The sequence below is a fragment of the Vigna unguiculata genome, chromosome 9 (assembly GCF_004118075.2).
Source record: "Vigna unguiculata cultivar IT97K-499-35 chromosome 9, ASM411807v1, whole genome shotgun sequence".
In the NCBI taxonomy this organism is placed as follows: Eukaryota; Viridiplantae; Streptophyta; class Magnoliopsida; order Fabales; family Fabaceae; genus Vigna; species Vigna unguiculata.
Window position 1 is genome coordinate 36403747 of NC_040287.1, and position 13780 is coordinate 36417526.

A 13780-nucleotide genomic window follows, 5' to 3' on the forward strand; every position below is an offset into this window, starting at 1 on the left:
CGCGTGTATGGTTTTATTTTCCAGTGACGAATAGTAATAATAATAATAATTTTTAAGCCACGAGGATTGCTAAAACCAAAGCAAAAGCCAAAACCCCCGCAAAACTATCCCACACTGACACCGCCTCCACCTCGCTCCACGGTGGCGCCGTCGCTTTCCCTCTCCAGTCGCGGCGTTTCGCCACGCGCGCGTACTCTCCACGCAAGCAGTAACCTACCCTTCTTGTCGCTTTTCACTTCCACATTCCACATGGGTTTCGTCCGTTAATTATTTTCATTAATTAGGGGTGTGTGTCTTTAAATCGGCGTGAGGTTCGGTGAAACGAGATCATATCCCCAACGCTAGCATCCAAACTAATCACAAAGACTCGTCCAATAAGATTCGCCCACGTGCGACAAAGTAAAGATCGAGAGTGAAAACCAGCGGGGTTCACATGAACCTCACCGCATCGTGACACCCCCTTCTCCTTTACCACCAGAATTAAATAAAGCTGGCTCTTCCCCATCGTGCTTCTTCTCTCCAATTCGCATTCGATCTTTCTTCTCCCCGCGCGTCTCCGAGAGATTTCTAGGGTTTTTTTGTCAGTGAGATTGAATTAAATTTCCGCACGCAGAGAGAGAGAGAGGAGTAGGGTTTTTTAATATTGATATTTTTCTATTGGTGGTGAGCGCGATGGGTTATTGCATTGGTTTCTGAATCAAATTTCACTTTGCAAATCCGAATCTCAGTTCCTTCAATGTGATGACTCCTGACGCCGCCGGTGAATGGCTCGATTTCGTTTCCGGCGCCTCCGATTCCTCGCCATCTTCGTTGTCGTCGTCGCCGTTTTCGCGAGTGACGAATCGGAGTCGGAGCGTGAACTTTCGGTGACTGATTTCGATTGGAACCTCTTCCATCAGGACTACTCGCCGCCCGCTCCGCCGCCTCCGCCACCGCATCCCCCGTCGGTGTCATGCGTGGACGATCTCGGGGGAGTCGGGACTCTGGACACGACGTGCAAGATCGTGAACGACGTGAACCTCACCCGCGACGTGTACATAGCAGGGAAGGGCAATTTTAACATCCTCCCTGGGGTGAGGTTCCACTGCGAGATTCCCGGGTGCATGGTAACCGTTAACGTCACTGGTAATTTTAGTTTAGGTAGCAACTCGTCGATTGTGACCGGGGCTTTTGAGTTGGAGGCTGAGAATGGTGGTTTTGGGAATATGTCGGTTGTGAACACGACGGGTATGGCGGGGCAGCCTCCGCCGCAAACCAGCGGCACTCCGCAGGGGGTTGAGGGCGGTGGTGGGGGTCACGGCGGGAGGGGTGCCAGCTGTCTTGTCGACATGACGAAGCTTCCGGAGGACGTCTGGGGAGGGGACGCGTATTCGTGGGCCTCGCTGCAGAACCCTTACAGTTTTGGCAGCCGTGGGGGGTCGACGACCAATGAGAGGGACTATGGTGGGTTGGGAGGTGGGCTTGTGAGGTTGACTCTTCATCAAATTGTTGAGATGAATGCAAGTGTTTTGGCTGACGGGGGTAATGGAGGGACAAAGGGCGGAGGTGGCTCTGGAGGCAGCATTTACATCAAGGCTTACAGAATGTAATATTTTTTTGTCTTTTTTTTCCCTCGTTTGATTAACATAAGGATATATTTATGTTCTCTGGTTATACTAGGGACATGAGTGATATGCCAAGTTACTATATTTGTTTCTGAGATCTTCTATCTGAGTTTCTTTGTAAACAACTGTTTATATGTTTCTGTCTTGCTGCATTTGAGATGTGGTTGTCTAAGTCTAATATCACCATCAAAATTAATTTGATGGTATTTGTTCAAATTACCAACTTTGTAAGGCACATACTGAAGCTTAATACCAAAGTCAGCTGGTGAATGTATATTTCTAAAATATGAAATATACAGTAGAAGGATATTTTCTCCATAATCTCTTATATTCCTTGACGTGTACAACCACATGCCAACAATGGAATGTTAATAATTGGTTTCGTGCTTGATTGTAATTGAAATGTGATGTTATGAATCTAGTTTTTATGCTGTTCCATTGATATATTTTTTTTTTTTTATGGAAATGAGCAGGACTGGCAATGGGATTATAAGTGCTTGTGGAGGTAATGGTTTTGCTGGTGGTGGAGGTGGCAGGGTTTCAGTTGATGTGTTCAGCAGGCATGATGAGCCCAAAATATATGTGCATGGTGAGGATTTTTAGTTTGTGCATTGGGTAGCTGTTTCCAAATATACTCTGCAGAAATCCTTCCCTGCAAATTGAGTGCTCATATATGCATAATTTCTTATAATAAATAAATAAATGAATATATATGGTAACATTAATATCGGGAGCACTTTGTTGCATGCCACTCTCTGACACTGATTTGTTAATGGGCATGAGGAAATTGTTTTAGAAATCAATGCTAACATTTTTCAGCATTTTGAAATAAAAACTAGGCTGCTCTCTAGAATTAGGTATCACTTGAGTTGGAAAATATGATTTGATGATCTACTGTTTATCAACCTGGAACCTACTTTTTTGCCATCTCTGGTAGGTAGCGTAAGTGATCTTTAATTAATTAAATACCCTTGGCCTATGGTCAGTTGCTTGAAATTCTATTATGACTTTGTTGTTGTGTTAAACTTGTTGGGACTCCAAACTTATCATCAGTTACACTGACTGCATGCACGATTAATTTCTTATTTCAGGTGGTAGGAGCCTTGGCTGTCCGGAAAACGCAGGTGCTGCTGGGACTCTTTATGATGCAGTCCCTCGAAGTCTTATAGTTGATAACTATAACATGACAACAGATACAGAGACTCTTCTCTTGGAATTTCCAAATCAACCCCTTTGGACTAATGTCTATGTTCGAAATAAGGCCAGGGCAACAGTTCCATTGCTTTGGAGTCGTGTACAGGTTTGTCAAATGAAGATCCATACATTAATTGGATAATCCCAATGTCAATATTCTGTTGATCAACTCTTTCTTGTCTTGTTTGCTGACACCAGACATTCTCTCCTCCATTTTGTTTTGCTTGTATCCTCAAATTTTACATCTATTTAGAAGTTTATTAGTAAACTCAAGATGAGCATATGCAGTCACTTTTGAGTACCTCTAATAAAACTCAATATCTGATTAGGCCAGGAACTTTTCTGAAAAGGTAATTTACTGTTCTACTTCTGAGCGCAACCCGATTTGACCAGCCATACACCTGAAAAATTCTGAAATCCCCTCTTTCATTCTATGTGCTGAATGATGCATATGTTTTAGAATTTATATTGTCCTGATTGTTCTTGCTAAAGTTGACTTCCTCAAAGAACCGAAGTGCGAAAAACATATCTTTAGTAGTAGATACAGATATTTTTAGTTAATAGCAATACGAGTAACTCCCACTGATGATATTGTTGAAGATTAAAGCATTGAAGAACCAGAGACAATAACTTCTCGGTTTGGATTTTGTATGCCTTAAATCCATTTGCTTGATATATATTTGCTTATATTGGAATATTCAGTTAATTGTTGGTCATTTAAATCCATATTGGTTGTTCCCCTTGATCTTGACTTGTATTTTTCTGTAGTTCAGGAGTTTTCTTGATGTTAATGTGAATTATATATATAATCTTCTAAATTCTAATGTATTTAGGGGGAGGGGCGATGTCTTTATTACTTTTTATAAAAGGTTTTCTATTTATATTTGGTTTTGTTTCTAATGAATTCTTTTATAAAAAAATGCTAAGTTTCCTCCTGGTCATCCCTCTTCATATTCTGATCTTTGTGCCCTTTTAATTTTAGTCTGTTTTGAAAAAAAAAATGTTTGGTATGGGAAGGACATTTGTACAACTGTCTTTTCTTTTTATTCATTATATAGGTGCAAGGGCAAATAAGTATCTTGCAGGGTGGGGTGTTGAGCTTTGGTCTACGACACTATGCTACATCAGAGTTTGAGTTATTAGCCGAAGAACTGTTGATGAGTGATTCTGTAATGAAGGTAGTTGGAATATGAGTTTTTATTTTGCCGATATTGTTTAGTGGGACATGTTGACTTCTAGTTCCTCTGTATGTTGTATCTTTTACCTGTGCTGTAGAACTAGTAAACATAATGAGCATATATATAGGCTGCACTGATTTTTTATTTTTTCAGTAGTCAATGTTACAATGTCATTTTGCTGATGTTTTTACACGTAAAATTTTATGAAAAAGGTCTATGGAGCTCTACGCATGTCTGTAAAAATGTTCTTGATGTGGAACTCAAAAATGCTCATAGATGGTGGCGAAGACGTGACCGTGGAAACTTCTTTACTTGAGGCTAGTAATTTGATTGTTCTGAGGGTATATAACCACTCCTTGAATGAATAATATTATTGCATATATGATCTTCACATTTGACTCATTGGGTTTCATTAACAGGGGGCTTCTGTGATACATTCTAATGCAAACCTTGGAGTTCATGGACAGGGTCTCCTAAATTTATCAGGACCAGGAGATTGGATTGAAGCACAACGTTTGGTTTTATCCCTATTTTATAGTATTCATGTAAGGCATTGTTTATTTTCACCACCAATATATGTAATTCTATAGCCTTTTAAACACTTGATTTCCCCCATTTGATTTATCTTTATTTATGAATTAGGAGATCTCATTTCGTTTTCTTTAGACTAGGTTTTTTAACTAATATTTTCAAATTATTTTGTTACACGTTCTTATTCTTTTTTGTTTTTACTGGCTAAATCTTTAGGGTTTTTTCCTGTAGATTGGTAGTTAGTTGTGTGCTATTTTTATTTGTTTATTTAGAAAACATTGTAAGCATATCCTAACCATTTCCAATTGTTAAATATTTTTTGATTATTAGTAGTAGAATAAAATGACACAAAGAAGTTTTCCTTTGGGTCTAAATCATAATTCGCTTTAACAGTAAATGATGATGATATCCCTTCAATTAACATTTATCAGACAAACCTTAAGAATGAGTTGAAAATCAAAGAGATGGTATGGAGACAATCCTGTCATGTGCAGATCTAAAGTCAATGAGAATCCCCAAATTTTTACTTTTCTCCTACCGAATATCCCAAAGGAATGCATATAAAACTTGTTACTAAAAATAAGATGAATAGAGAAACTGTCTGAGGAAAATATATGACAACTGAGCATGGATAGCATCTCTCTTTACACCATGTCAAGATCTTGGGCTTTATTTGGGGTGCAATGGGCTGTTTTTTGTCCCTTGTGTCATTCTTTTGGTGGCTCAGTTGCACTCTTCTGATGCTTTGGTTCTCCCAGCACTTCGGGTCTGATTCTTGTTAATTCCATCTTTTTAAATGAAACCTTTGTGGTAACTTGGTTGGACATTAATTATTGATGATAATAATGTTTGTGCTTATGTTTTGGTTGAGCATTATTTGGTCTTTGCTCTTCAACTTGAGTTTATTTTTTACATTTTTTATAGGTTGGGCCTGGGTCTGTCTTGCGTGGTCCGTTGGAGAATGCAACAACTGATGATGTGTATGTTAGGATTTTGTCAAAATATTATTAGGTGATTTCTCATTCAACACATTTTGATTGTAGTTCTGCTAAATTTCCATACCTTTGTGGTTGACAGTACTCCAAAGCTTTACTGTGACAATAAAGATTGCCCCTATGAATTACTTCACCCCCCTGAAGATTGCAATGTGAACTCTTCCCTGTCTTTCACACTTCAGGTACTTTATGAAGTATTGATTGTGTAATAGATTTGGTTGTGCTAATATATATCTACAGTTGAAACTTGAAATTTCTGTATGCTGCTTTTCTAGATCTGCAGAGTCGAGGATATCCTTGTTGAAGGCCTTATAGAAGGTTCTGTTGTTCATTTCCACAGGGCCCGGACCATAAGTGTTGAATCTTCTGGAAGAATATCTGCCTCTGGAATGGGTATGCTTCTTTGTTGTGTGTGGTGGTTGTCACTTTTGGATTCAAGTAGTTGGATTTCCTAGTGATTGTGTCAAAAAAATCGCAGGCTGTACTGGTGGTTTGGGCCACGGAAATATTCTAAGTAATGGTATTGGCAGTGGCGGTGGGCATGGTGGTAGTGGTGGGGATGCATGGTATAATGATAATCACGTTGAAGGTGGGAGTTCATATGGGGATGCAAACCTGCCCTGTGAACTTGGTAGTGGAAGTGGAAGTGGCAACTCTACTTATATCACAGCTGGAGGTGGTATCATAAGTAAGCCAAAGTTTATGTTTGGGCTAATTAATGTCTCTTTATGAATAATGGAAGATGTTGATTGCCGCTAAATTTCTTCTTTAATTCGAATTCTTCTGTTGTATTATCATAAGTAAGCCAAAGTTTATGTTTGGGCTAATTAATGTTTCTTTATGAATAATGGAAGATGTTGATTGCCGCTAAATTTCTTCTTTAATTCGAATTCTTCTGTTGTATTATCTGTTAAGCAGTTGTTGGATCATTGGAACATCCTTTGTCGAGTTTGTCCATTCAAGGTTCTGTAAAAGCTGATGGAGAGAATTTTGATTCGATAGTTAGAAAAGAAGGTTTTGCAGAATTTGACAATTTTACTGGAGGTCCTGGGGGTGGATCTGGTGGCACTATACTATTGTTTCTTCATACACTTGCCATTGGGCAATCAGCTGAGCTTTCTAGTATGGGGGGATATAGCAGTTCTAATGGAAGTGGTGGTGGGGGTGGAGGAAGAATTCATTTTCATTGGTCTGATATTCCCACTGGTGATGTTTATCAACCAATTGCTATTGTGAAAGGTGGCATTCAGACCAGGTATTTCTATTTCAAGTTTTTGCTGCAACTCTTCAATATTATTTTTATTCTGATTTGTGTAATATTTTTAACTTGTAGTCCTTTATTTTTCCCAGTTTGCACAGCTGAATTTTAACCAAAAATAAGTTGTCACCAGTGTCTGCTGTTATCTTTTCTATTTGTTGAATAGCTTTAATTGATGCTTGTCTTGTTCCATTTTTTTTTTAAATTTATATCTATTGTTTCCCCGGAGTATATTTTAATAGTTTTTTTCTCTATCATCTTGGTACCGGCTTCTTAGATAGGCACCAATGCAGAAAATAATATAGTGAGAAGCCAGTTAACTATTTTTTTTTGTTTCTCTGTTTGAAAATGAAGTACGATTAATGAGATAAGTTCATTTGGAACAAGATAAGGCATCCTCAAGATCCGGAAAAAAATAAGTTTTAAAATAAAAAGCAAAAATCTGTAAAGGAAACTTGGGAAGTCAATATTTTTGCATATAAGATGGATGCTACTTAAAACAGCCTTGGGAAGAACTCATGAGAGAGGATAAGAACATAACCCTTTCCCAGTTACTTAAGGGCAGTAAAACACCCGTAAAGATTTGTGCACCCTGCTGCACCTGATAATATCCAATTATCACTTTTGGCATTCTACTCGTCAGTCGAACCCTTTAAATTGGACTGTCAAAGACTGCTCTAGCATAGGACACTCCCAGTGGTCATTACTTATTTGAGATCCCTAAATGTTTGAGGTCTGTCGATCTGTAGCAAACTTTTTCTGTTAATCCATTTTGGCCAATGTATTTCTTTTTTTTCTTTTGGTGTGAGGGTTGTAATCAGAAGATGTTTATTTATTTTTAATTTTATTGTTTGCTTTGGTGTTTTTATGTTTATAACTTTTAGCTTGTATATTTCAAGAATTTAATTGGAATAGACTGACAATGTGAAGATTTCTTACAATCATGCAACCGTGAATTGTCATGTATGATTACATTGTTTACTTTTGTGATAATTGATTTGAAAGTGATATCTAGTATGGTTTCTTTTAAATTGGCTTTCTAAAAATCTTTAAAATAAATCCATTTTTAATCCCCAAATAATATTAGATTGTATGTGCTAATGGTAATGATTCACCTCATTAGGACACGTGACATGCTTCTCTTGGGATTGGAAGGGAACTATGTTCAGCTCCAGGGGGTGATTGTAGTCCCTAACTTATGAAAATTTCAAATTATTTTCTTTTGTTTTAATTTATCAACTTTTGTTCCATTGAAGTTTCTACATTCTGTCTCTATTTCATTTCAGTTTCTGCCTTTGCCTTTGGTTCATGTTATAATGGAAATTTCAAAACTTTATAATTTTATCTTGATTATGATAGGGGAGGAAAGGGTGAGGGTCAGGGTGGATCTGGAGCGAATGGGACAATAACTGGGAAGGATTGCCCTAAAGGGTTGTATGGTACCTTTTGTGAGGTATAATTTCTTTCCACCTGCCCTCAATTGTTACATTTCTCATATTTATGTGCTCTAGGTGGCCTTTTTGATCATGGGATTTTCCATATATACTGGATGTGACCTTATTCTGCATTTCTGTATGCTGGTAGTTTGAGTAAATCTGTTACTATTAATGTTAAATGTATGGGAAGGGCTAGGAGTTTTATCATAATGGTCGTCATCATCATCAACATTTAGGTTATGCATTATTTTTTTCCAGCCTCGGTATGGTGGTTAGTTAATTAGCCTGGCATGTTGATTCAATTTCTGATAGTGATGTACTGGGATTATCTGAGGATAGTTTTACTTCAAACCTTTGTGGGAATTATACTTGAAAGGATATTATTAACGTGCCATGTTTAGTAGACATAAAAGCAAATATCTAATGGATAAACGTGTATGAACGATCAGTGGGTGACACTTGTTGGTGCTGTGTTCTATGATATTTATACTGTAGCCTCAATATGATGATGCTGGGTTGACATGAGTCTGGTATTTTGAGTATATTTCTTGCAATGATATACTGATAAATCTAAAGGGAAGCTAACCATTATTAGTTAGGCCAATTATGATTATTAATGAAAATATGTCAAGCTTCTGATTATATATTCATGTCACCCTCAAAAATCTGCAGATGTTTTGATATTTTTGTTCTTAGTTTGACTTGAGGACCTATACTTTATTGATTCTTAGTTGTATAACTTAGTTCTTACAACAATGGTATGGCAATTTTATTGTATACTGTCATGTTATTTCATGGTCTTTTTTTTTGTTGAAAAAAATTCCTTGAAGTCTTTTCATTTACAAAGCTTTAGCATTGCATATGACTTTTACAATTTCTGACTTAGTGCAATTTTTACATTTGCAGTTTTGCAAAGCTTTGTGGGCTGACATTGTTTTTTCTTTTCTCAATCTTTCTACTGTGGCAAAAAATATTGTATATTTTTTACTATTTCTAGCTGAGTGCTGCTTTGAAGCTTTACATAAGGCTGGAAAAAAAAAACTTTCTCCTCAATAAGGTTAAAGGTGTTATGACAGTAAATTAGTGTTGGTGTTGAAAGGATTCTGTGTAACTATAAACAATATACAAGGCTAGACGCTTGAAGTGCTCTAATAATAAATTCTAGTAACATATTGGTAGTTGAAAGTGCTGGATTTGAGTGCAGATTTTCATGTAAAGACGTGAACCTTACTTGTAGCTTCTATTCACCTTAGTAGAATCCAGTGTCCATTTTAGTTACATAGAAACTGTGGCTACTAGTGTTTAAATGATGAAACAGTGTTTGTTGCAATGTCATAGTTGCAAGCTTTTGGTTCATCATGTTTTGGCTGAGCTTATTCTGAGTTGTCTTTATCAAAATTGATGAGGCTACATGGGTGATGGTTCCAGCTTCTTATGAGCCTAGACTGACCGCTGCTTTGAAATTACTGGACTAGAGTAGGGTTAATCAACATAATAGAAGCTTTGTTACCCTTTTTTGTCTCATGTTCTATTGCTACTTTACTTTCTTGCTTTCCGTTTTTGACGACTTAACTGATGCTTGTACCTCTAAAGTTTCTACTCATAGGCTTTTATATTTCTTGCTTGCCTCCAGGAATGTCCCACCGGGACTTACAAAAATACTACTGGATCTGATAAATCACTTTGTCACCATTGTCCTGTTAATGACCTTCCTCATCGCGCTGTTTATATTCCAGTCCGAGGTAGATTTTATTATTTAATGGAAGATTACACAGCAGACATTCAAGGGATTTTATTCTTATTTAGTTTGAAGTATTTGTTGTCGAAGTTGAATGATTTGTGTACTGTCTTTCATTTTTTTGTCTCTTTATTCTTGGTGGTAAATGATATAAAGTGAGCTCTTCATAGTATATCTCTAAAAAGTACCCATTTCATTTTAATCTCTAGTCCATCAATGCATAATTTGCCCATCTTGTCCTTTTATCCAGGTGGTATTACTGAAACCCCTTGCCCATACCAATGTGTTTCGGACAGATATCATATGCCTGACTGCTATACTGCTCTTGAAGAATTAATTTACACATTTGGTGGGCCTTGGTTATTTGGTCTTTTTCTTACGGGTCTCTTGATCTTGTTGGCACTGGTGCTCAGTGTTGCAAGAATGAAATTTGTTGGGGTTGATGAATTACCTGGCCCAGCACCCACCCAACATGGTTCTCAAATAGATCACTCCTTTCCTTTCCTTGAGTCACTAAATGAGGTTTTTCCCAAACCATATGGTTCCCTTTTAGTTTCAATATTCTGACATTTGTGAATTTAAGATTAACGTGCCCCTTAACCGTTTCTATTTTTAATTTTATTTTCATGATTTTTTATTATCGGCATGATGACAACATTGTGTTGCATAGGTGTTGGAGACAAATAGAGTTGAGGAGTCCCAGAGTCATGTTCACAGAATGTACTTTATGGGACCTAATACTTTCAGTGAACCCTGGCATCTGCCACATACGGCTTCAGAACAAATAATGGATGTTGTGTAAGCAAAACATTTTCTGTTTGATCACTATAGATCCCATGGTTAAATTTGAGGATTTCAGCTTCTTTATTTGTAAACTGTTTTTTGGTTATGATATTGAGATTGAGATCTTCCAACACTTGACATGGCAGTTATGAGAGTGAATTCAATACATTTGTGGATGCGATTAATGCTATAGCTGCTTATCAATGGTGGGAGGGAGCAATATATAGTGTTCTTTCTGTTCTTGCTTACCCGCTCGCATGGTCCTGGCAACAGTGGCGCAGGAGATTGAAGTTGCAAAGATTACGTGAGTTTGTTCGATCAGAGTACGATCATGCTTGTCTTCGTTCTTGCCGATCACGAGCTCTCTATGAAGGGATCAAGGTTTGGACTTGTTCATATACTTGTTGAGCTTGTGAAGAGTGAAATGTTGGATATTCTATTGATTTGCTACTGAGTTGTGTTGGTTTAGGTGCATCTCTTGATCTTGTTCAAAGTTACGTTCATTTGATCCAATGTAACTGAGCAGTTTGTTTTTGTTTGGATTTCAGACTTGGTTAGTTGTATTTCTGTTGTTAATAATCAGCAGTGATATGTCATCAGATGTCAGTTTATTGTATCACTGTTGATTATAGTATCACTTATTTTTCATAGATAGACAGGTTTCATAATAACATCTAATTCAAAACTATTTGGCATATTGATAGCTAGTGGGAGATAAAAATTTCTTCTTATTTTTTCTTTCCTGCCTGATGTCAGAGTAATTTATGTTGTAATTTTTAACGGAAGAGTTGCTTTTTATTTTAAGATAGCTTACCTCACTCTAGGTTTTGGCATACTTCTTTATCCAACTGTCTGGGGCTATTTAGACCAACCAATTAAGAATTCTCAACTTTTCATTTATTGAAATCAGAGCTGATTCAAGTATTTAATGCTGTTTCATAGTGTTAACTGACCCATAAAATAATATAGGTAAATGCAACTACTGACTTCATGCTGGCATATGTGGACTTCTTTCTTGGTGGGGATGAAAAGAGGATAGACCTTCCTCCTCGATTACATGAAAGGTTTCCAATGTCATTGCCTTTTGGAGGTGATGGAAGTTATATGGTTCCATTCTCCCTTCACAATGATAACATCCTTACCAGCCTAATGAGTCAGGTTTGTTTATTTATTTTGGGAACTTTATTTTATGCACAGATGCACTTAAGACACATGCCTTACCGTTTGTTCCATTCTAACGAATTTAATTACATGCATACCTTTAATGACGTTTGCAGTCAGTGCAACCTACAACATGGTATAGATTGGTCGCTGGGCTGAATGCACAACTACGGTTGGTCCGCCGTGGAAGGCTACGAGTAACATTTCGACCTGTCCTCAGATGGCTTGAGACTCATGCCAATCCTGCATTAAGTGTCCATGGTGTGCGTGTTGACCTTGCCTGGTTTCAGGCTACAAGTAGTGGCTATTGCCACTATGGGCTTATGGTATATGCTCTTGAGGATGGTCCAGCCGGAGGAAGTGCCGATGTAGCTTTAAGAACTGAGGAAGGAACAAGGTAATCTTTTGTACATATTTTAGTGGAATGTGGTATGATTTTGATGGTATTATACTTGATATTCTGTGTTTGTTTTTAATTTTTTGTCTCCAGGGTTCAAAGTGTTAAAAAGGAATATCCTTTTGGGTTTTCCAGAAGCAGAGCTCATTTAGGCCCTGGTGGAAGAACTGAGGACAATTATATGAGGCGACAAATGCATGGAGCTGCTTTAGATGTAAACAATTTGCAGATGCTTGACGAGAAGAGAGATATCTTTTATCTTCTCTCTTTCATACTTCAGAATACAAAACCTGTTGGACATCAGGTATTTCTAGCATTGATTGTTTTTCTGGTTTGGTAGACAAAATTGCTAATTCTTGTGGCTGCCTCATCTGATTACTGATTTCTTTGTTTTTGCCCGTGTTGACTGCAGGACCTTGTTGGTTTAGTAATCTCAATGTTGCTTCTAGGAGATTTTAGTTTAGTATTACTTACACTGCTTCAGCTGTATTCAATTTCTTTGGTGGATGTCTTCTTTGTGTTGTTTATATTACCTTTCGGCATTCTTCTCCCTTTTCCTGTCGGAATTAATGCTCTCTTTAGTCACGGGCCAAGGCGTTCTGCAGGCCTTGCACGTCTTTATGCTCTGTGGAATCTTACATCCTTCATAAATGTTGTGAGTAAATCGAATTTCAGCTGGTTGGGGATATTTAATTCTTCAATCCATTATTTATTTGTCGGGGGGCCAATAAACCTTTCTTCTTTTTTCACTGGTTTTAATCGGAATCTTGTGTTATTTGGAACTAGGTTGTTGCATTTCTTTGTGGATATATACACTACAACTCTCAATCGTCTTCCAGTAAAAGACACCCGAGCATTCAGCCATGGAATATCATGTAAGTGTCTGTGATTTAACTTTAGTTAAAAGAGGCTGGTTATTTGGGAAAATCTTACTCTGTCTGGGGATGCATGCATGCAGGGATGAAAGTGAATGGTGGATTTTCCCAGCTGGATTGGTTTTATGTAAATTGTTCCAGTCTCAACTCATTAATTGGCATGTTGCCAATCTGGAAATTCAAGACCGGTCCTTGTATAGTAACGATTTTGAGCTGTTCTGGCAGTCATGATGGTATGGTATGTTCACAGCATATAATTCAACATTAACTTTTTACCCCATTTCCCTCCTCCTCTCTCGATCGATCCATCACATGTTCTCACTTCGGTAAAATATAGAATAGATCAAAGATTGATTGACATAGAGATGCTAGTATTTTAGATAACTCAAGGTGGGAGAAACAGAACTACACAAATCCAAAGTAGAAGTTGTAGAGGCATTCATTACTGTAACACCTAATGTTCAATAGTTCTCTTTTAAAAAAAAAAAAATTAAATCATTTCCACCATTTTTCCTACTGTGTAGATATCAAGTAACTAAGCACAATTTAGAATATGTTGTAGTTGTTGCCTGCCTTTTTTTATTATGTTCAAGTTGAGTAGAATCGGGAAATAATCTGGGTGGGGTTCTT

General features: G+C 37.5%; 1 protein-coding gene across 1 annotated transcript; it reads left to right on the top strand.

Annotated features, from left to right (window-relative positions):
- The first annotated feature begins 400 nt into the window (after positions 1 to 400).
- On the top strand, positions 401 to 13657 carry LOC114195871. Its single transcript, XM_028086290.1, has 22 exons — positions 401 to 1585; positions 2078 to 2193; positions 2696 to 2904; positions 3857 to 3976; positions 4189 to 4317; positions 4396 to 4521; positions 5432 to 5487; positions 5585 to 5684; positions 5778 to 5895; positions 5981 to 6190; positions 6421 to 6757; positions 8120 to 8213; positions 9830 to 9938; positions 10185 to 10456; positions 10605 to 10732; positions 10864 to 11098; positions 11687 to 11875; positions 11995 to 12275; positions 12369 to 12579; positions 12688 to 12930; positions 13062 to 13150; positions 13234 to 13657. Exons 1-22 carry the CDS (start codon positions 765 to 767, stop codon positions 13379 to 13381), a joined length of 4341 nt encoding a protein of 1446 aa, XP_027942091.1. The 5' UTR covers positions 401 to 764; the 3' UTR covers positions 13382 to 13657.
- Positions 13658 to 13780: the final 123 nt, after the last annotated feature.

What these genes read in the sequence shown, in the direction of transcription:
- LOC114195871 (XM_028086290.1), top strand. Translation starts at nt 765, where the DNA reads ATGGCTCGATTTCGTTTCCGGCGCCTCCGATTCCTCGCCATCTTCGTT. An exon ending in AATGCAACAACTGATGATGT is followed by an intron (nt 5,488 to 5,584) that starts GTATGTTAGGAT and finishes TGTGGTTGACAG; the next exon opens with TACTCCAAAGCTTTACTGTG. An exon ending in TTACCAGCCTAATGAGTCAG is followed by an intron (nt 11,876 to 11,994) that starts GTTTGTTTATTT and finishes TGACGTTTGCAG; the next exon opens with TCAGTGCAACCTACAACATG.